The sequence below is a fragment of the Sphaerodactylus townsendi genome, linkage group LG15, assembly GCF_021028975.2.
Source record: "Sphaerodactylus townsendi isolate TG3544 linkage group LG15, MPM_Stown_v2.3, whole genome shotgun sequence".
NCBI classification, from domain to species: domain Eukaryota; kingdom Metazoa; phylum Chordata; class Lepidosauria; order Squamata; family Sphaerodactylidae; genus Sphaerodactylus; species Sphaerodactylus townsendi.
The window spans coordinates 4880845-4901140 of NC_059439.1; the positions used below are offsets into that span (position 1 = coordinate 4880845).

The 20296-nt window shown below is 46.0% G+C and overlaps 1 protein-coding gene across 5 annotated transcripts; it reads left to right on the forward strand.

The window, feature by feature from the left end:
• The first annotated feature begins 5258 nt into the window (after positions 1-5258).
• Positions 5259-18918, forward strand: HROB (homologous recombination factor with OB-fold). Of its 5 annotated transcripts, XM_048518137.1 has the most exons (11): positions 5259-5394; positions 5488-5674; positions 6617-6667; positions 6979-8028; positions 9412-9495; positions 11968-12108; positions 12824-12932; positions 14567-14652; positions 14889-15029; positions 16851-17052; positions 18107-18918. In XM_048518137.1, the coding sequence occupies exons 2-11, from the start codon at positions 5618-5620 to the stop codon at positions 18202-18204; spliced, it is 2019 nt and encodes a 672-aa protein (XP_048374094.1). In that variant the 5' UTR covers positions 5259-5394; positions 5488-5617; the 3' UTR covers positions 18205-18918. The 5 variants fall into 5 exon arrangements, with proteins under 5 accessions (XP_048374094.1, XP_048374096.1, XP_048374093.1 ...); XM_048518139.1 differs by having other exon boundaries at positions 5259-6079; XM_048518136.1 differs by having other exon boundaries at positions 5259-5674.
• The last annotated feature ends 1378 nt before the right edge of the window (positions 18919-20296 follow it).

The window sequence follows — 20296 nt, forward strand, 5'->3', positions numbered from 1 at the left end:
AGAAGGGCAACGGGGTGGAAATCATGGCCTTATGCTGACTTTAAAGGTAAAGGTAAAGTTTCCCCTTCAGTCGTGTTCGACCCTGGGGTACCACTGCGAGAAGTGATTTCATAGGCAAGCCGTTTTTGTGGGGTAGTTTGCCATTGCTTTCCCCAGCTATTCTTTAAAGAGTGCAAGTCTATTTATCATTTAACTTATTTTTACCACACACTTAGAGCAACTTCCTCCAAAGAAGCTTAGGAATCACAACAAAAATCAAAAAAGTAGAACCCATTCAATCCAGAACAGCATCACTTTCCGTTGAAATCCAGGCCAACATTCCCCCAACAATCTGACATTTAAATTAACCTAATTATTTGACCAAAGGGAAGAATTTGTACTTGTGTCCTAAAAATGGAGAAGGAAGGTACCCGCTATGCCTCACAGGTGAGCGCATTCCACAGTCATGGTGCCACACCGACAAGGCCCATTCGCACATCGTTTCGACTTGGAAAATGGAGCAGTTCGTGTGTGGGGAAACCTCCTCCTGCAATCACTTGTCATGACTCTGGACCCTCATATCTGCAGGTCTGCCTCTCAACTCACGAGAGCTGCGCTAAGCTCAACAAAGCTTTATGAAGATGCCAACCTACACATGGACAAAATCAACAACTGCCTGTACACATGCTTTCTCCCTTGAAGCTCTCACCTTGTGGAAAGGCTGGCCCGAGAAGATCAGGAAGACTCCCACGCTCCTGGTTTTCTGCAAACTATGCAAAACTGAACTGTTCAAGGCGGTTTTTCTGTGCAGGTAAAAGAGTTGCAGACCGTACAAAATAGTTTACACAGTTACTTGGATAAATGCTTTGGGACTGTGGTCTATACCACTGCATATAGCTTGTGGTACTACCATGTAACTCATGCATAATTTAATGTTAGTACTTAAGGCTTTGCTTAAATTTAACATTTTAGCTTTCTGGTTGGTTCCAGATTTCTACAATACTCATCCTATTTCAGTGTTTACCATATGTCAATTCTATTGATTGGACTTACTTGCTCTATATAATCCGCCTTGAGTGCTATTTAAATAACATAAATAAACAAGTAAAATAAATAAATTGGGTTCTACCTAAAAACTTTTTATTTCAGAATATACTGTCCACATTTCACAAAATATTCCCTCAGGGTACTCGTCTGGGGTCATACTGGCTTTGGCATAACTTATCCTTCAATCAACTAGTTAGTAATAGATTGGACTTCAATTATTTTTCCCAGTGTGCAGGTATTAACATGCAAATGGGCAAAATCAACAACTTCCTATATACATACCTGCTCTATTGAGGCTTCCACCTTATGGAGTGGTCTACCTGAGGATGTCAGGAGGGCTCCCATTCTCCTGTCGTCTTCTTCTTCTTTCTCCTCCTCCTCCTGCCCCCCGTGGAGGGGTTAGCACTGTGACTGTCGTTTCCACAGGTCTCTGTTTTGTGCATCCATAGGGCCCAGGTTGGCAGCATGCATGACTTCATTGATGGTGTTCGTTCATCTTTTCTTTGGCCGTCCACGTGGTCATTGTCTTGCTGTCTCCAAATGTAGTGCTGTTTGAGCTACTGATGTTGGTTCTCTTCTCATGACACGGCCATACCACCGTAGTCTGGCTTCCTGCATTTTCTTGCTGATTGCTTTTATTCCTAGTCATTGACGGATGTCATCATTTGGCACATGGTCAAGAAGTGTCAGGCTAAGTGTCCATCTCAGCATTTTCATTTCCATTGTGTTAAGGGCTTGTTCGTGTTTCTTTGTTGCTGGCCAGCACTCTGCCCCATAGAGGGCTACTGGGTGAACAACTGTAGTGTAGATCTTAGCCTTGAGTTTTTCAGGCATTTTAGAGTCACATAGAATGCCAGTAGTTTGCCGCCATTTCAACCATGCTGCATTTATTCTCCTGTCTTTCTGCAAAACTGAGTTACTTTGTTTCTGCAAAACAAAGTTACTTGGGCCAGTTATGAAGGACTGTGGGCTATAGAACTGAGTACATTGCTGTTGGATCCTGCTATGTAATTTTGCATCATTTAACACTTAGCTTTGCTTCAGTTCCATTTTTCAGATTTCTGATTGTACAGACTTAATCCTTCTTCATTGTTTATTGAATGTCCCATCTCGTTAATTGTATTGACTCACCTTGTGTCCCAATGAGAAATGTGGGCTATAAATAACATTAATGAATAAATGTTGTTTTATCCCCAGTTCCAAACCTGTGTGGTCAACAAAATCATTTCAACACTTTGGGGTCAAAAAAGATATGGCAGTAACCCAAAACTGCAGAGGTTGTCTCTGTAATTTACTGCAACTCTCCCTTTCTGTTTTTAGGGCATGTCCAAATTTCATAAAACATCACAATACCGTGACCCTGCCCACAACAATCTGAGGAATTCCTACAAATACAAGGCGGCCTGTAGGGTGCCAGGTGCCCCGAGCTAAATTTTAAAATAATTTGGTATCAGGTCTATCAATCTTAGTAATACAGATTTTCTTACACATTTTCATTTTTCAGGGGAAGAGTAAGGAATTCCCTGAGAATACAAGCTCCATAAAGAGTCACGATGAGAAAGCAGACATCACAAATCTGATGTTCGGGTACTGAAAGATCAATTCTCTGAGTTGTCTGAATGGGGGAAAGGTTGGATCTTTACTATGTCAAACCCAGTGAGCGAAATGAGGGGAGACGTTAAAAGGAATGACAGAGTATGTCTGTTGGGGCTGTGTTTGTTCCTTCTGAAGAAGAGGAGAAGGAGGAGGAGTTTGCATTTATACCCTACCTTTCTCTCCTGTAAGGAGACTCAAAGCTGCTTGAGTCTTTCCCTTTCTATCCCCACAACAGACACCTTGTGAGGTAGGTGAGGCTGAGAGAGTTCTGAGAGAACTGTGACTAGCCCAAGGTCACCTAGCAGGTTCCATGTGTAGGAGTAGGGAAACAAATCCAGTTCATCAATTAAGAGTTTGCCGCTTATGTGGAGCAGTGGGGAATCAAACCCAGTTCTCCAGATTAGAGTCGCCCACTCCTCGCCACCATACCATGCTGACTCTTCTGAATGTCTAAAGGAATTGTTTCCAAAGAAAAAGGAATTTTGCATTTTCAAAGGACCACTGGAAAGCGTTAGAGGTCTTATTGTAAACATTGCCAGAAGAGAACTCCATAAACAAGAAAATATATATACTTCAGTGTTGTGATTTTTCTAAATAGTTCCGTAACATGTTGTGTGTCTGTGTAATCCCTCTTGAGAGTTCTTTAAGAGGGCAATGCTCAGTAAAACTCATATTGAAATAAGTGTTAGTTTTTAAGGTGCCCCTGCACTTTCATTTTATTTCTGTGTAAGTATGCTTTTTGGTGATAATCCTGGTGGATCCTTCGCTTAAAAGCTTTCCAAGAGTCCTTTGGAAAACCAATTTATTAGAATCTATCAAATCCATCATCATTTGGGGGGAAAAAATAGAGCATCCCCAAAGTCATTTCTGAATATGAGTCACAGGGATTGGGATGTTCTCTGTGAGATGAATGAGATGTCGCTTTTGAACTGACATATTGAACACATTGAATTTTAGAAATGGGGGGCAGTGGATAAAATGTCTAGGATATCGGAGATCCACATTTGAATACCCACTTTGAGCTGCAATTTTTACTTTTCAACCACCAAAGGAGTGGGTTTGGGGCAGCTGCCAATCTCCAATGGGGCTATTACTGCAATTGATCTCAAGACTAGAGAGATCAGTTCTGCTGGGGAAAATGGCTGTTGTGGAGGGTGGACTCAATGACATCATACCCCATTGAGGTCCTCCTCCTTCCCAGGCTCTACCCCGAAATCTCCAGGAGTTTCCCAGCCTGGACCTGGCAACTCTACCTTCCCATCCCCTGCTGGTGGCCACAGAGGTTAGGGGACCCTAATTTGGGGGAGCAGTACTTTCTCAGCAGTAACAGAAATATTATTTGCTTGTAGCCTGAGATGCCATTCAAGGTCTTAGGCACCCTGAAGTCAAATGGAATCTTAGTGTTCAAAGGTAATATACTTCTAAGTGCCAGCTGCTGTGAAAAGGGGAACACACAGGCCTCAGAACTCTGCTTTTATGTCTCTTTGGAGCATCTGCTGGGTCGGATGCATTTGTTTAAAGGCAGTCGACCCGAGAGACAAAATTGCTTGGAGAGTGGAGGGGCAAACCATAAGAAGATGCTGCTTCCTTCTTTCCCTGCTTGGGGAGTTTCTGGCTGGTCTGGATTGGTTTCAGAATGCTGGACCTTGCTGGGTTTGGTTTATCATGCACAGGCTTGTACCCATTTGTCTATCTCCCCATTCATTTTCTTAATTTACTTTCGCTGTTAGACTGCTCCCGAAAATGGAGGCTCGATTTGGCACAGTCTCATCGCCGTGCCTCCCGCAGTTGCTCCAACTTCTCTTGCAGGCTCCCTGTATTGCGGGAGACTCCTCCACCTCCTTTGCCCCCTGCCGGCCCCCCGCCAGCAGGCCATGGAGGATAAAGCAAAGGATAAAGACGAGCGAAGAACGATTGTCCTTCCCGAGCACCCATAGGTGGGGGGGGGAGCAAGAGAAGGAGGAGGGTGGGTGGGGCGGGCAACAGGGACAAGCTTATGACGAGAAACGGCTACTATTGACCCTCCTCGGCTTTCATACGAAAGTGGGAGGGGGTTGAGCGATCCCTAGATGGCCGTTCCTGATGTTACTGTAGAGTTAAGAAAAGACTCGAGCGCCATTACAAGGTTACCACTTCCGGTTGCCACTGGGGGTTCCCACCCTCTAACCACCCACCCACCCTTTGCCCCTCCGCCTCACTGTGTAAAACAGAATAGGTGTTTAAAAAAAAAAAAAAACTGATAGAGCTACAGGAATGGTCCAGGAAGGTGCTTTGCAAAGGCAAAGGGACTGTGGACTATACCTCTGCGTATAAAATATATTAATTGTGTATTAATTATTCTTTCACTGCATCACTGATGCAAATACAACATCGTTTCCCTGCACTGTTGAACATGCCATCTCTGCTTTGTCTCAGATAAAGCCAATACTTATTAGATGTCCCGTCCTATTGATCGCATCGGTTTACACCATGTAACCCACCTTGACTTTCAGCGAGAGAAGCGAAGTATAAAGCATAGTAAATTTAAAAATTCTGCAATGTGACTCTCTCCCTTATAAGGGGCGGGGCGGGGGGGGGAGAGAGTCGAACGCGTTCTTGAAGTGTTGAGCAGAATAAAGGAACTGGGTCCCTTTGGAATGGGGAAAGAGCCACGCATTGGGGGCTGGGGGGAGCTGTTGCTCTAGTCTAGCGGGCCTCGGAGGGCTCCTGCTGAGGCCAGGCTTCGCCTTTCTGCCCCATTCCCGTTCCTGGGCCGCCTGGGCTTCCATGATGGTAACTGGGGAGGGAAAGGGTTCAGACTGGACGACCCGGTGGTTTTTGTTAACTTCTCTCTTCTCTTCCTTCTTCCATGTGTTTGGGAATCAGCTGCGCTGGCCTTTGCAAAAAAAGGAAACCCCCAAAGCTGCACTAGTATTATGGCCTCATTAGGACCACCAGTTCCCAACAAGGGCTTTCGTTTCACACCCTAATAAAAAAAAAATCTCCCTGAGGCATCATGAAGCCTACCTCGCAGGATGGTTGTGGGGATAAAATAGAGGAGAAGCAGGACCATGTAAGTCGCTTAGGGTCCCCATTGGTGAGAAAGGCGGGGCACAAATTAATTTTAAAAGGGGTGGGGAGAGACAGAGCAAGTGTCGCTACAGTTTGTAGTAACCTTAAGGCTTCTTTTTTTTAAAAAGGAAAGTGGACCTTAATTGGTAGTACGGGTTTCTGTCCCTCTAATATTATGGTAGCCTAGATAGCATGCTAGAATTTCTTCATATTTTGTATGCTCACTTTTCCCTGTTCCAGACTGGAAAACCAACCTGGGGGATGGGAGGTTAAGGGAATTTAAACATCTGCCCCAAACCAAACTTAAAACAAAATGATAAATCCAGGTGTTGCTGTAGAAATAAGTAAAAATACCAGAAGACAGTCACAACGAATTAAATATAGAAGGACACTGTAAACTTTGTTGGTAAGATTGGATCGTGAAATCATTTTGAAATGTTCAAAAATGCATGGGGATTTGTTCACGAAATAGTTTCAGATAATTATATTGTATACACTAGTGTTAGAAGCAGCTGTGTCTTGATCCATGTTAAGATGTGTACAATGTAGATAACAGTTTTTCATTTTTTTAAAAAAGTTTTTCATTTAAAAAACCCCTTTAAAGCCTGATCCTGTTGAGTCAAACCCTCATACATACTAAATCGCCCCTATTTCAAACCTGAATGTAAAGCTACCAGGAGAAAATACATTCCAATTTCTGCAACATCACTTGAGCTTAATCTTCCAAAAGCTAGTAACATACTGAATGATGAAGGAGCTTGTTATGGGCTCTCCTGAATCTGCTGCCCATCAGATCCACTGCGTGAGCCTCTATATTGTCACATTACAAGGCAAGAAAAACAACCATTCTACACATTACTTAGCCTGGAACATGTTGGTGTTAAAGTCTCATTAGAATTTGGATAAATGTTGCAAATTATTACTGTTATTTTTCTCCCCAAAGGCCTGTGGTATACAGAAGCTGTTTTCTGTGGAGGCAGAGTTTGAAGATGAGGTAGGAGAATATTTGTGAACTATAGTTGTGCAGGGGAGGCATCTAGATGGGATGGAGAGAGCAAACATTTCTGTTTGCCTTTGACTTTGGAGGGTCCTATCCAGTGGTGGGATTCAAATAACTTATCAACTGGTTTTGGTGGTGGGATTCAAATAATTTAACAACTGGTTGTTTACAAGCACCATTTTAACAACCGTTTCTGCCGAAGTGGTGCGAACCTGCTGAATTCCACCATGGGTCCTATCTGTCACAATTTACACATGCAAAGTTCAAATGTATTTAGGTTTTTGTCACTTTCTGTTTTCAAATAGGATTTTGTGTTGGCTATGGAAGATGTAGAGAAGCAGATCCCAGACCCAATTCCTACCAGTTCAAGATGTTCAGCCGCACTGAGAAGCCCCAGCAACACCGTTGAGGCTTTGTCCCCAGTCTTGCCCATTCAAAACTACTCCAGACTAAGATGTTTGCAGGACTGCAGTGCCAGTGAGAGCAAAACCAACCAGGTGGCGTCTCCTTCTGTGGCTGCCTTCAAGGTTCAAGAGGACCAGACGGCCTTGTCAGCCCAAAGTAGACCAAGCCCTTCAACCACAAGGTTCAAATTTGTGAAGAGAAATCAACCTATGCCTTCCACTCATGGCGATTTTGACAATGAGCTGTTCTTGGCTGCCTGCATGGATCTGGAAAAGTCTGCCACGTCACCGGGTTCAGGGCCTTCTACCTCTGGCTGCGAGAGGATGCAGGATCACGTTGTTAGTGATGCAGCAATGGCCAAGAAAATGCGGGGGACAGAGTCAGTGATGCTGAGCAATACTGTTGGTGTGGAGACATCCCAGTTGAAAAGGACTCTGAAGGAAAGCTCAGTGGGGGTCAGCGGCCATCTCCAGCCAGCAGAGGCTTCTCCAGGTTTGGTTCTGAGGCCCACTGCTGTGGGATCCTGCCCCTCACAGTCTAACCCAGGAATGGGCATCATTTCAAGCCCCGGTTGCCAGCTGCCTAAGTCTCTGGATCAGCCTGTTGCTGGGTCCTACAACTCATGCCTGACTCTTGTTAGATCATCCTCCCCTTCAGGGATTGCCCTTCCAAGACCACAGCTATCCGGCCAGAGTTCTGTCACGCCTGAGAGGGCAAATCGGGGTGCTCAGCTCCTTACTGCTTATGGTTCCTCGACGGGATCTGCGGAGTCCTCACCTGCCATGCCTAGAACGCCTACTTCTTCTGGAAGCCTCCAAATGCCTGTGGTCACGAACCATCTTGTCCGCCTGGTAACGGCAGCTAAAAACCCACCTCAGCCGTTCACTCCCATTCCTGAATGGGCCAAGACTCGCCGCTTCCCTGGACCTGCTGGCATTCTGCCACACCAAGTAAGAGCAGTTGTGGAGTACTGGCTATTGTACAGCTGGATGTATGAGGACGGCAGCATCTCTCTCTCCAAAGTGCTTAGATGGTGGGAGGCAATATTTTTCTTCTCTCTGCAGTTACAGCTGACAGTCACCACAAATCCTCTGAATGGGGAATTACAGCCATCCCTTACACATTGCGGCTTTCCCCATCGTGGTTTCAATAAATCGTGGGTTGGCATAAGAAATTAAATGGGATTTTTTGAGGAGTTTTGCGGAAGCTGCAGATGACAGGTGAAGGCCAGCAGACAACACAGAAAAACTTAGAAGTGCATAAAATATATCTGTAGTATTTTACAATATCAACATATTTTATCTATTAATACCATCTTTATGGTATTATAAATATACCCAATTTATTTTTTAAAGTTAAAAGAAAGGAAAAAGGAAAAAAAATCAGACTTATTCTCTGGTACAAAGGGAGGGCCAAAACATGCACATTTCCAGATTGTGGGGGGTGCCGTGCTCCTAACCCCAGCGATGTAGAAGGGATAATTTATAGTTGCTAAAACTGTCCTGAACTGGAGTGATGGTGGCAGAGGCCCATCTGGAGTGGGAAGACATTGCTCCATTTTCTCTCTACTGAGCTACAGAATTTGTTCATAGGTGTTGTACTTGATGAGGAAAATGCATCTCTAAACCACATTGGAAATCAGATCCAAGTATGTGAATCTCACTCCTTTACATTTACCCGATCTCCCCGATTTAATTAGATTACACTACTTGTTGGACAACCCTGATCCTTCTCTCTGTATGATAGTGGCAGACTTTCTCCTGGAAATTACTAAATGCCAGTTGATTTCCTTCGTCCTAACATGTATATCCTGTATTGTATATGCTTTTTAATCTGTTTTTATTATTGTTGTACTGCTGTCTATGCCAATAAAGGCTTGCTTAAATAAAAACAAATCTCTAAACCACAAATTGGAACTAAAGGTTTGGTCAGGATTATAGATTCCATCATTAGTCCTTGGGATTTGATTTAGTGTTCAGTCTTAAAATTCAACATTTTTGGAAGCTCAACTTCATCTGAAACTGTTGTACCTTTGGGTTATTTCAAGATGCCCACACATATTATCAGTCTATTGCCTGTGTATCTGGCCTTTCTCAGAAGGAGCTCAGGAAAGCCCACAATAGCTTTGCAAGGTAGGTTAGGCTGAGGGAGAGAGTTCCTGGTCCAGAATGGGCCAGTATGCTTATAGTGTACAAATTTGAACCAAGCCCACCCACCCCTGATCTGGTCTGACATTCTCATCATTACAACATATGATACTTGAAGGCAAGAAACTGTCCATAAATATAAGCTGTTTTGTTTTCTCTCCTGCCTCCCCTTCTGCTCCCCAAAAGCCTGATGGGAAAAACCTGGAAGAGATCATGGTTTCAGCTCCGCAGACACCTACTCATGGGGCTCTGGCAAAACTACGAACAAAGGTAATTCTTGCAATCAACGGTTTGCTTTCTAGTGAAAGAAATATTGACGTTGAATGTGGGCCTTCAAAATTCCATGTAACCAAAAGCAGCAACTTCGCAGTGGAATATAGTCTGTTGACAGTCCTAGGAAGCTGAATCATTTGTGTTGAGACCAATGCGTACCGCAGCTGTTTCCTGCGTGGTGGGGTTTCTGCATGGTTTTTGGTGCATACTTGGCTCAGCTACTGAACCCTGGGTGGCCTTAGTGGTGGTGGATGTGGTGGGAGACTTTGCAACACTGCCAGTCATGCTGTTGCATCCTCCTTCTCCAGGTTCGACAGCCAGCTTTTTTCCCTGCCCCCCAGCAACCCCTCTGCAGCCCTCAGGCAAATGTTGTGTTTGCTGGAGCCTCACTGACTCCTGCTGAGTACCAGAAGTTGCGGTAGCGGTTGTTTGACGGCTGCCAGCCCCTTGGCCCCTTCAGGGAGCACTTAGAGAGGCTGCGCATGACAGTGTGCCAGGCGCAGAGGAGATGGAGGGGTTTGGCCACCGCAGGGGAGGGAACTTTTCCCAGAATAGCCAGTCCCATAGAAGCCCTTCTGATCTGTGACCTGAAGAATGGGGGGAACTCCTGCTGTGTGGGCGAGGAAGGCGGGGAGGAGCAGGAAAACCAGCAGGAAGATGAGAGCACACTTATCTCCTTTGCTTTCTCTGCGAGGAACAGACAAAAAGTTGTACTTTAATCCGTTTGGAAAATCGTGAGGAGAGTCGGATCTGAGGCGCGGAGAGTTCTGAAGAGGGGGAAATGTGTACGAGATGGAAAATGCAATCCAAAGAGAATGGGCGCTCACTGTGAGGAAGACCACAGATGCATCATAGGCCTATGTCGGTAGTCCTTAGGGTTTCAGAGAATTATTTAGTGTTCACAGCTGCAGTGTTTGAAATTTGAAACAAGATGGAACTTCCAGTCATCTGAACACTTGTCTCTTTTATCATTTTGGAAGCGGGCAGGGCTTTGAAGTCTTTATCTGGTGCACCATCTGGTCTCACAGGGTGAGGAGTTACTCTCTTAACACAGATAATCCCTTAAGGATAGTGAAGCGTCTGAGCCCACTGGAAAATCTCATCCATGCCAGGACTCTGTCCTGGGAGAGATGAGTACAAATTAAAAAGAGAGTTCCTTTGGACATGTGCTGAGTAAATTTCCTGCTCTAAATAATTGCAACCAGCCCCCCTCCCCCCCCCCCCAATTTGGGATTAGAACAATGTTTCCGTCTGTTATTTGAGACATACTGTTTCTTCTGTATTCAAATTGTTGTATGTCAGGGCTTATCTTTTGAAGGCGCTCAGGGTTCTCTTGGCCTGAGTCTTAAGCTTCACAACAACATTGTAAGGTAGGCTGAGAGGATTGCCATTGGTCAGGGCCATCCAGTGTGTGTATGGCTGAGAGTGGGTTTGAATTCAGGTCTCCTCGATCCTAGTCTGGCACTCTTAACACCAAAATAATGCTTCAATATGCATAACAGTTAACCACACTTAGAGGAACCCGGCCCTTTCCTCACAGGCTGCTGGTCAGGATATGGAAAATGGAGGCACCAGATCAAGAAAGCACAACTACTTCTCTCTGTGATATACCTCTGAAGATGCCAGCCACAGATGCAGGCGAAACATTAGGAACAAGATCTACCAGACCACGGCCACACAGCCCGGAAAACCCACAACAACCAGCATGAGCTGTGATTTTGGATAGGCCCAGATCTCTACCAAGAGCCCCTTGTCCATATTACCAGCCCTTCCCAAATCTGTAACACAGAAGTAATAATAGGTCTCCTTTTCACAGGGTTTTTGTAAATGAGGGACGCTTTGAACATTTGTTGCTGTATAACTACTGTGTATTATAAGCTCAATGATTAAGGTTCTTCTCCTCCTGTTCTAATTAGGTAAAGGTAGTCCTCTATGCAAGCATTGGGTCATTACTGACCCACGTGGTGATGTCATATTATGACATTGACTAGGTAGACTTTGTTAACGGGGTGGTTTGCCATTGTTTTCCCTTGTCTACTATACTTTACCCTTAACAAGCTAGGTAGTAATTTTACCACCCTTAGAAGGATGGAAAGCTGAGACAGCCTTGAGCCTGTTTCTGTGCATTGTCGAAAGCTTTCACAGCTGGAATCACTAGGATGTTGTGGGTTTCCCGGATTGTATGGCTGTGTTCCAGTAGTATTTTCTCCTGACATTTCACCTGCCTCTGTGGCTGGTATCTTCAGAGGAACATTGCCATACCACCCGGAAAACCCATAGCACCTATCTGTTTCTAGTTACATGTACGCATTGGCAGTAGGTAGTATGTTAGGTAGGGAGATGATATTGCACACACCTTTTCAGCAACGCAGTTTCCAGCTGAATTATGTGCTTCCCACAATGCTGAGTAGTTGCCCAACGCTGAGCCATACAGAAGCATTAACTGGCAATTGTGTGCTGTGACTCTAGGAAATGCCTGCCTCCCAGCTGCTAGTGGAAGAGGACAGTGGCCGAGGCGCCTGGATTGCCATGAAAACTGAGCTGGGTTTGGACGAGAGGGACCCGTCTTGCTTCCTCAGAACATACAGCGTGGTCATGGTGCTCCGGAAGGTAAGAGCCTGAGCCGGGCCTTACGGTGGGAATGTTCTGCTTTGAAGACTCTGTTTTCTTTGGGGAGCAAATGCCAGAAACGGCGACTGCGGTTTTTGTAAGATGTGTGTCCCGGCTATAGAATGTACTGGAAAAATTGGATAACCAATGGACCCTCCAAATCCAGCCTGTCCAGTAATCCAGATTACAAAGCAGTACAGCCCATACTTCTTTCCTGAATTTCATGGTGGCATGAGATGTAATCCAGGAAGAGGGTGATTTGATAGAATCATGGGCTGGTTGTCACCCATTTCCCCCCCCCCCCCCCCCAGTGGCTTCCAGCTACAGGAGAAGTAATGTGTGCCTCGCAACCTCCTTTAACAAGTCTTATTTCACCAACTGTATCCTGTACTTCATGGACACAGGAGGAATTGTATCTGGGAAACTTTTCACTGCTGCTTCTGCAGGCATGTGGGGGTGAGGGATGGGACTGGAGCAGGACTTTTGTCTGAATTCTAAAAACACATTTACTAGTAGCCGGCTGGTGAGTGTTTGTAGGTGTCTGCACTTAATGGTATAGACATTCCCAATATAGAGGCCTTATAGAGGGAAGTATTCAAACATCCTTTCTCAAATCTTTAAAAAGCCCCGGAAAAACAAATCCTGCTTCAGAGTTCTCATCTTTGCTGTTGTCTGAATTCCCACATGCCACGTGTCTCTTGCTCATTCCATGCAGGCGGCTCTCAAGCAGCTTCCAAAGAACAAAGTTCCCAAAATGGCGGTGATGATTAAGTCACTGACATGGACCAACGTTGACGCAGGCGTCATATTCAAAGACTCGACTGGTAAGTGTGGAAGCAGCTCAGTCCTTGGGAGTGGAGCTACTTTGCTGGCTCTTAGATATTAGGCTATTGTCCCCCATATGAACTGGGTTTGCTTACCTGAGGCCATTTCTACACAGACTATTTGCCCTGGGTTCAGTGCTGTTAGAAGTGGTTCTCCTGCAACAGCATCATGGGGCATATTCATTCACCTCCAAGGGTTTATCTGGTTTTTCCCTGATCTTATTTTTTCATTTTTTCATTTTATTTTTATTTATACCCCAACTTTCTCTTCACTGGGGACCCAAAACAGCTTACATTATTCTTTCTTCCATGGCACCCTCACAACAACCTTATGAAGTAGGTGAGGCAAAGGGTATGCAGCTGGCCCAGGGTTACCCATGACAAAACAGGGAGATGAACTTGGGTTTCCCAGGTGCTAATCCAACACCCTAACCCGGGGATGTCCAACTCTGATGCCCCAGATATTCATGGACTACAATTCCCATCAGTACAGGTTAGGGCAGGGACTGATGGGAATCGTAGTCCATGAACACCTGGGGCACCAGAGTTGGACACCCCTGCCTTAACGTGTACACCAAATTGTGTCTCAATATGTGTAACAGAATCTCTGAATTCCCAGTTTTCATTTTTTCCCCAAAAGTAAGTCTCTAGCCATTTTTGTTGCAGTGATATAAGGGGAAAGGTATATCTTGGCAGGAAAGGGTCTAGAGACTAGGGGGGAAAAGAAAGCTGGGATCGAGGATCTTGCTTTAATGTTATATCAATAAAATGATCTTCAGTTGCCAGTTTAAAAAAATGAAGAAAGCCCTGCCAGAGAACTGGGACAGGGAAGCAGTTGAAAAGCCTGACTTTCGGAGGCCTCATTGCCACACTGGCAGCTGCAGCAGCAGTGGGGAAACTACCTCTCCCTACGCGGGAAATAACTGGAAACAACACCAAAGTGGAACCCAGTGTGTAGAACTGGATGAAAACAGTACAAAGAAGCACCGCTCTGTATCATTATTCTGGACAGGATAAGTCATCCATTAAAAAAATTATTGGGACCGTAATATCAATAGAAGGGATTATTAGGACAAAAGTACATTCACGTGTGCCAAATCCATATTCAGGAAGAGTCCATTGCAAACAAGGCAGGTGTTCAATATATTGTCCAGTTTTAAAGTACATCTGCATCAAAAGAATGCAAGATGGAAAACCATCCAATGGATTTTTAGGACTTCCAGCCTAGTCATGACATAAGATGGTCGTTCTCGGACTTGCTCTGGGATCTGACACTCCAGTCAGCGGTTCTAAGGGAGCCGCACGCCTCCCCAGATTAAGGAGAGAGCCAGAGGAAGCCACATGGACTCCCAAGACAGCCTCCCCTTGTTGGGATCACATGGGAAAAGAATGCTCACCATAATGATTTGCTGGGATAGAGAAGTCAAGTCTGTGGCACCACCATCATATTTCCCTACTGGAATCTTCACCTTCCCTAAGGAAGACTACAGCCATGTCATGCACCTCTCATTGAAGAAATGGCTTTTTATCTCCATTCTGTGTCTGGACATAGTTGGATCTTTGGTGGGTAACACCAGTATATTTGTGTTTTGTGCCTAGTTTCCTTGTCTCATTGTTTCTGTCTCCCAATGCAGGGGAAATGCAAGGCACAATACATCGTCTCTTGCTGGAGCAAAGAGAGGGAGAATTTAAAGCTGGCTCGGTTCTTCTGCTAAAGCAGGTACTGAGAAGAAAGAAATCCAGACCCGGGGAGGCTCTGATGAATTTCCAATGGGGGGGGGGCAGGGGGGGATGGCCCTTTACTAAGAATGAAGTTTACCAGCCATTCCTTTGCAGAAGATCTCAAACTGAGTGCAGAATTTCTTACAAACTGTGTTAAGTCCTCTTCATGACTGGGGCGGAAAAGGATATAAGAGCAGGATAAAGTCTTGATAAATGCCTGCCTCAATTCAACAGGTGAGTGTGTTCTCTCCATCTCACCGCAACCACTACCTTAACGTGACACCCAACAATTTGGTGAAGGTCTATCCACCTGGACTCAGTATCAGGAAGCCCCTGCAAGAAATCAGGGAAAGAATGGAGACATCTCTGTCCCAGGTAAGAGGTATTCTTCATACAGCTTTTCTAGTCCAGCATGGGTTGCACAGTGTGTGGATTACTGTGCGCACTCCATGTATTTTTAAAAGCTGTGGTATACAGAATCCCCTGTGGTGAAAGACACCCACCTGCAACCCTGTTAGTAAAGAGTTCTGATCTTGGGGTATTGTGGAGTTTCCAGGCTGTATGGCCGTGTTCTAGTAGCATTTTCTCCTGATGTTTCATCTGCATCTGTGGCTGGCATCTTCAAAGAATTTCTGTGTTTTCAAATAATATTCTGTGCCCAGCTTGGTTTATCACATGTTCTGCTGTTGCTGATTTTTCTGGCTGAATTAGTCTGCAGTGTCTTTTATGTTCTTTGGTTCATGTCTGGACGCTGGTCCCTATGTAGACTTGTCTACATGGTACACAGTAGATGCCTGCAGAAGTTAGAGGATCCCTCTTATCCCTTGCCGGACGTAACATTTGTTGAATTTTCTTAGTGGATCAAGGCCATACAACCCAGAAAACCTACAACATCCTATCTTTGGTCATGTTCTGTACTTATTTCTTTGGGCATTACCCAAATGTCCGTATTATTATTTTTCGTTCAAAGAAACGTTATAACAGTTTTGGAATGCTGCCCTTTTTTTGCACATTATCTGAACTGTTGTTCCAAAGCATCAGAAACAAGGCCTAATTTTTAAGGTGTGTAACTTCACACCCCTACGTAATTGACCAGTGCGGTCATTCTTCACTGGGGCCACATGTCTTCCCCAGAGAGTCCTCTACATATCTAAGAAGGAGCAGCAGTGGTGCAGTGGTTACGAGCAGATGCGCTCTAATCTGGAGGAACCGGGTTTGATTCCCCGCTCTTATGCCTGAGCTGTGGAGGCTTATCTGGGGAATTCAGATTGGCCTGTGCACTCCAACACGTGCCAGCTGGGTGACCTTGGGCTAGTCACAGTTCTTCTGAGCTCTCTCAGCCCCACCTACCTCACAGGGTGTTTGTTAGGGGGGAAGGCCTTTTGAGTCTCCTTACACGAGGGAAAGGGGGAGGCGTAAATCCAACTCTTCTTCTTCTTAAGAGGGCGTCATGCCCCCGGACTGTTCAATAACGATACTTTGTGTTCAGATGATATCTTTGCTAAGAAACAGCATCAGGAATAAGAATCTAGCCTTCTATTGCCAGAACTAGAGCAGCAGCAGACAAGCACTCTCCGTTATACCTCATGTCATGTCCCACGCAGGGGTGGGATAGAAATTATTTAGCTACCAGTTCCCCCTGCTGCCCACTTACCTGACTTCTGCACCTCCCCCACTTTTTGATGTTGGGCTGCAGGGAGGCGAGGGAAAGTGGCGGCTGTGGGTTGGCCCACGTGCCGCCAGGTCAGCCGCCTGGCCACCAAGGGAGCCGAGCTTCGTTTGTTTTAGAGCAGGCTGCGCACCTTGGGGCTGGCTATGTGCCTCAGAGCGGGCCGGGCATCTAGGGGCTGGCTGGACAGCCCGGGGTGTGTGTGTGTGTTTCTCTGACATTAGCCAGGAGGCCCAGGTGGGTGGCGGCTGCCGGAGGCCCCCGCAGGGGGCAGGCTGACTGGCCAGCTGCAGATTGGGTTGTGCGCCTGGGCTGGAGAAAGGCCCTCCACCCCCGCAGCCCACTCTGGGAAGGCCAGCACGGTTTGCCCAGGAAGGCCACTGCGCCACGGCCTGCCCAAGGAGGCTACTGTGGTGTGTCCTGCCTGAGTGGTACAGAGCAGTTTGCAGGGAGGATCTGCAGCTCAGAGTAGACCTCTGAAGGATGGAGACGTTCAAAAGGCTGAGCTTGGGATCTTGTATTTGCAGGCGGTGTTGGGGCTCCAGCAGGATTCTCCTACAGGTGCCCCACCAGCCATGGCTGCAACGGACTGCGGGAAGGGGCAGAGCTGCAAGATGAGTGAAAATCGCTGCCAGAGTCCACTGGCCTCAATCAAAGGATCACCACTACTGGAAGCCAGTAGAATGGGCAAGTCAGTGCCGAATGCATCCTCCCCAAAGGCTGATTCAGGTAAATACAGCCCTAAGCACGTTCCAAGGCACGATGGTCATGGTCTGAGTAAGCTTAGTGGGTTTTAACTTGGTGCGTCATTTATACCCTGCCTTTCTGGCTCCAGTAGAGAGGTGGGTTATGCGGAGTATGAGTGATCCAAGGCTACCCAGTGAGCTTTCATGGTGTAGTGAGGATTTGAACCTGGCTCTTACACCCTAGCCACTCTGCCACACTGGTTCAAAACTTGCGTATACATCTGTGACTGTCGTGCCCCCGGACTGTGAAACAACATCAGGAATAAGCATTTAGACCCCCGCGTCACACAACACCACTCTTGACTACCAGCTCCCAAGAGGGGGTGGCACCTCTCCAGTCCCATGGTCCAGAGACAATGCAGCCTACCAGCTACATTCCGCAATTCAGAAAGAACTCAGCAGCAGGTGTCTAAGCTGATAAAGCATTGCTTGGGAAGCAAAAGTACAAAGATTGAGAAAGTGCAACCACAGTGATTAAGAGGGAGGGGGGAAGAGAAGAGAGAAAGGAGCTCACGTCCCAGCCAGGAGACATGGCAGGATCAAACCAGAAAACGAGTTGATCATGACAGTGACCTGGCGTAAGTACGACCATGAAAGTTGGAACGGTTTATAGCCTTTCATATTCAAGACATTCATGATAAGCAACAGTAAGCCCTGGGCACAGCACGCCCTGGGAACAACTCTGCCTGCTGGGCCACCAGTGCTCTGAAGAATGAGGGACCCAGGTTGTGTATAACCAGAACTTGGCTATGCCCAGCTGAGTCTGCTGTGCCCAGTGTGTTTATCTGAGGTTGCATTGCCCTTATGTATTTAATTTCTGTTTTATTTTAAATAATTTTGCCCTTCCTAACCAAGTCACCAAACCATCATAAAATATACTAAAATTCTATTACAAAAGTCTTGTAATACCATAACTACAGTTTTTCCTGAGCGGACAGGGAAGTTTGACATTTAGCACAGGAATTTCTGAATGTTGGGACTGGGGTGGCTTATTTCCTGTTAGTAACCTGACTGCTTCTCCTGTGTTGTCCATGCAGATGACCTGGACCAGCTTCTCAGCGAGCTGCCCGATGAATTTTTCTCCAACTCAGATGCACAGAGTGCTCTAAGACGATTCCCCGCGGTTTCAAGTTAGAGGATTCTTGCTGCGGCCGAACCAAGGACATAGCCCTGAGTTCTGAGGATAACTCTTGCTCTCCTGCATTGGCTGGAGCTCATGAGAGGACACCTACACAGAACAGAGAGAAATGTGGACCTTTTTCTGGTGACAGGATATAGCTAAGCCCCTCCTGTGGCACCACTGGTTCTTGGAGGTGGGGGATCCTCCCCGCAGCTTCTCGTACCGCTTGCAGGCCATCCTTTTGTTTGACAATTCACTCTGTTGCTTTAAGGATGCGTGTGGCAGAAATACTTGCACCAGCAACGTCCAGCCTTGTTGACTCTGGCACACGTTGCCCCACCTGTTTCTGTCTGCGTCCAGACTTGTTTTGCTCTCGGAGCCCCACGTGATTGTCCCACAAGACTATTAAACATCCGCCGTTCCTTTTGGTTTGAAATGCAAGCGCCTCTGTTGGTGTCCTGTTACAAACGCTCAATTGCAACATGGTCCATCTTGTAAACAATCTTAAAGGAGCACAGAACACATTGCATCAAAACAGACACACGTTGCACTGAATTTTGCAGGGATGTCTTTGGGTGTATGGGGGGGGGGGGGGGGAATTTCTCATCCCCTCACTGAATCGTTGCCTTCCTTTTCTGTTGAATATTTTGGCTGGTTTGTTTGTGTGCCATCATTATTTTCAGAGAAGAAATAAAATTACGGGTATGGGTGGGTCAGTGTTTATACAAACTTGTCTTATTGTGTTTTCAAAAAAACCCTATTTACAGAGTCTGACCTCTTCTTCTGTGTCTCGCCCGTTGCGTCAGTCGCTTTCAAATTCTGGATATGGTAGTGGCGGTTCTGAATTGTGTGGTGCTCCAGTGCTCATGTGGACCCTCATTCAAGGGGAGACTAGGACCAGAGGTCTGCAACCTGCGGCTCTCCAAATGTTCATGAACTACAATTCCCATCAGCCCCTGTCAGCATGGCCTTTCTGTGTGGTCACAGCCAGCCCACGTGTATTCACACCCACTGCATGGTTGAAGTTTTCCCTCTCATGGAAGAGAATGGAACTTTCCTCTAATACAGAGGCCCCTTCCGCACACGCAAAACAATGCGTTTTCAAACCACTTTCACAACTGTTTGCAAGTGGATTTTGCCATTCCGCACAGCTTCAAAGAGCACTGAAAGCAGTTTGAAAGTGCATTATTCTGCATGTGCAGAATGAGCCTGAGTTTCTTGTGCTTGTCTGAACTTCTCACGTATATAGCTTATTTAGGTTTGCTGGTTGCAGCATTGAAATTTGATAAAATATAACACTTTCATTTGTTGGTTGGAGGAAAATGTTATGCAGGTAAATAAAGAAATGTGGAAATAGCAGAAATGGAGCAGCAGCTTCCTCCTTTTCCAAAGTGGGAGAAGTAATCTGGCCACAAATGTTAATGCAAACATTTCGAAAGCACCTTCAAATGCCCTTTTCCCCATCAGGGAATTGTTCAATTGACTTGACCTCCTGCGTTTGAGGGTGAAGTGAGCAGTGTTCGAGTTTGGTCTTATTCCTGCTTACATGAACATTGAAAAGTATTATTCCCTGCTTGCAATGTAGAGGAACACTTTGTCACCATTCCCACCATGCTTTGCTGCATGGGTAAAGCAGGAAGAAGAGGTGTTTTGGAAGTATCTTTCCTGTGTGGGTTCTCAAGGCAGCTTACAAGCTCCTTCCCTGCCTCTTCCCACAACAGACGCCTTGTGAGGTAGGTGGGGCTGAGAGAGATCTGAGAGAACTGAGACTGACCCAAGGCCACTCAGAAGGCTTTGTGTGTAGGAGCTAGGAAACAAATCCAGTTCACCAGATAAGAGTCCGCCACTTCTGTGGAGGAGTGGGGAATCTCCAGTGTAGACTCTCTAAGTAAACTCTTGACCGCAGAGGATGGGCGTCTCGATATTGGGTTTAAATTATGGGTGGAAAGATACTGGCTGGATATTGGGGGGGGGAGTAATTACAGTTCAGCAGTGGAATGTGGGGGTTGGGTGAGCTCCCCTTCATTGGCCATCTTCAAGCAGAGGCTGGGAGAACTCTTGTGAGCGATGTTTTAGGCTGATCCTGCATTGAACAGGGGGTTGGACT

Excerpts from the sequence above, each read along its gene's own strand:
- HROB (XM_048518136.1), top strand. The coding sequence starts at position 5,618 with ATGAAGCCTACCTCGCAGGATGGTTGTGGGGATAAAATAGAGGAGAAG. Across the intron at positions 12,109-12,823 it reads TGGTCATGGTGCTCCGGAAG|GCGGCTCTCAAGCAGCTTCC; the intron begins GTAAGAGCCTGA and ends CATTCCATGCAG. Across the intron at positions 17,053-18,106 it reads CTCCCCAAAGGCTGATTCAG|ATGACCTGGACCAGCTTCTC; the intron begins GTAAATACAGCC and ends TTGTCCATGCAG.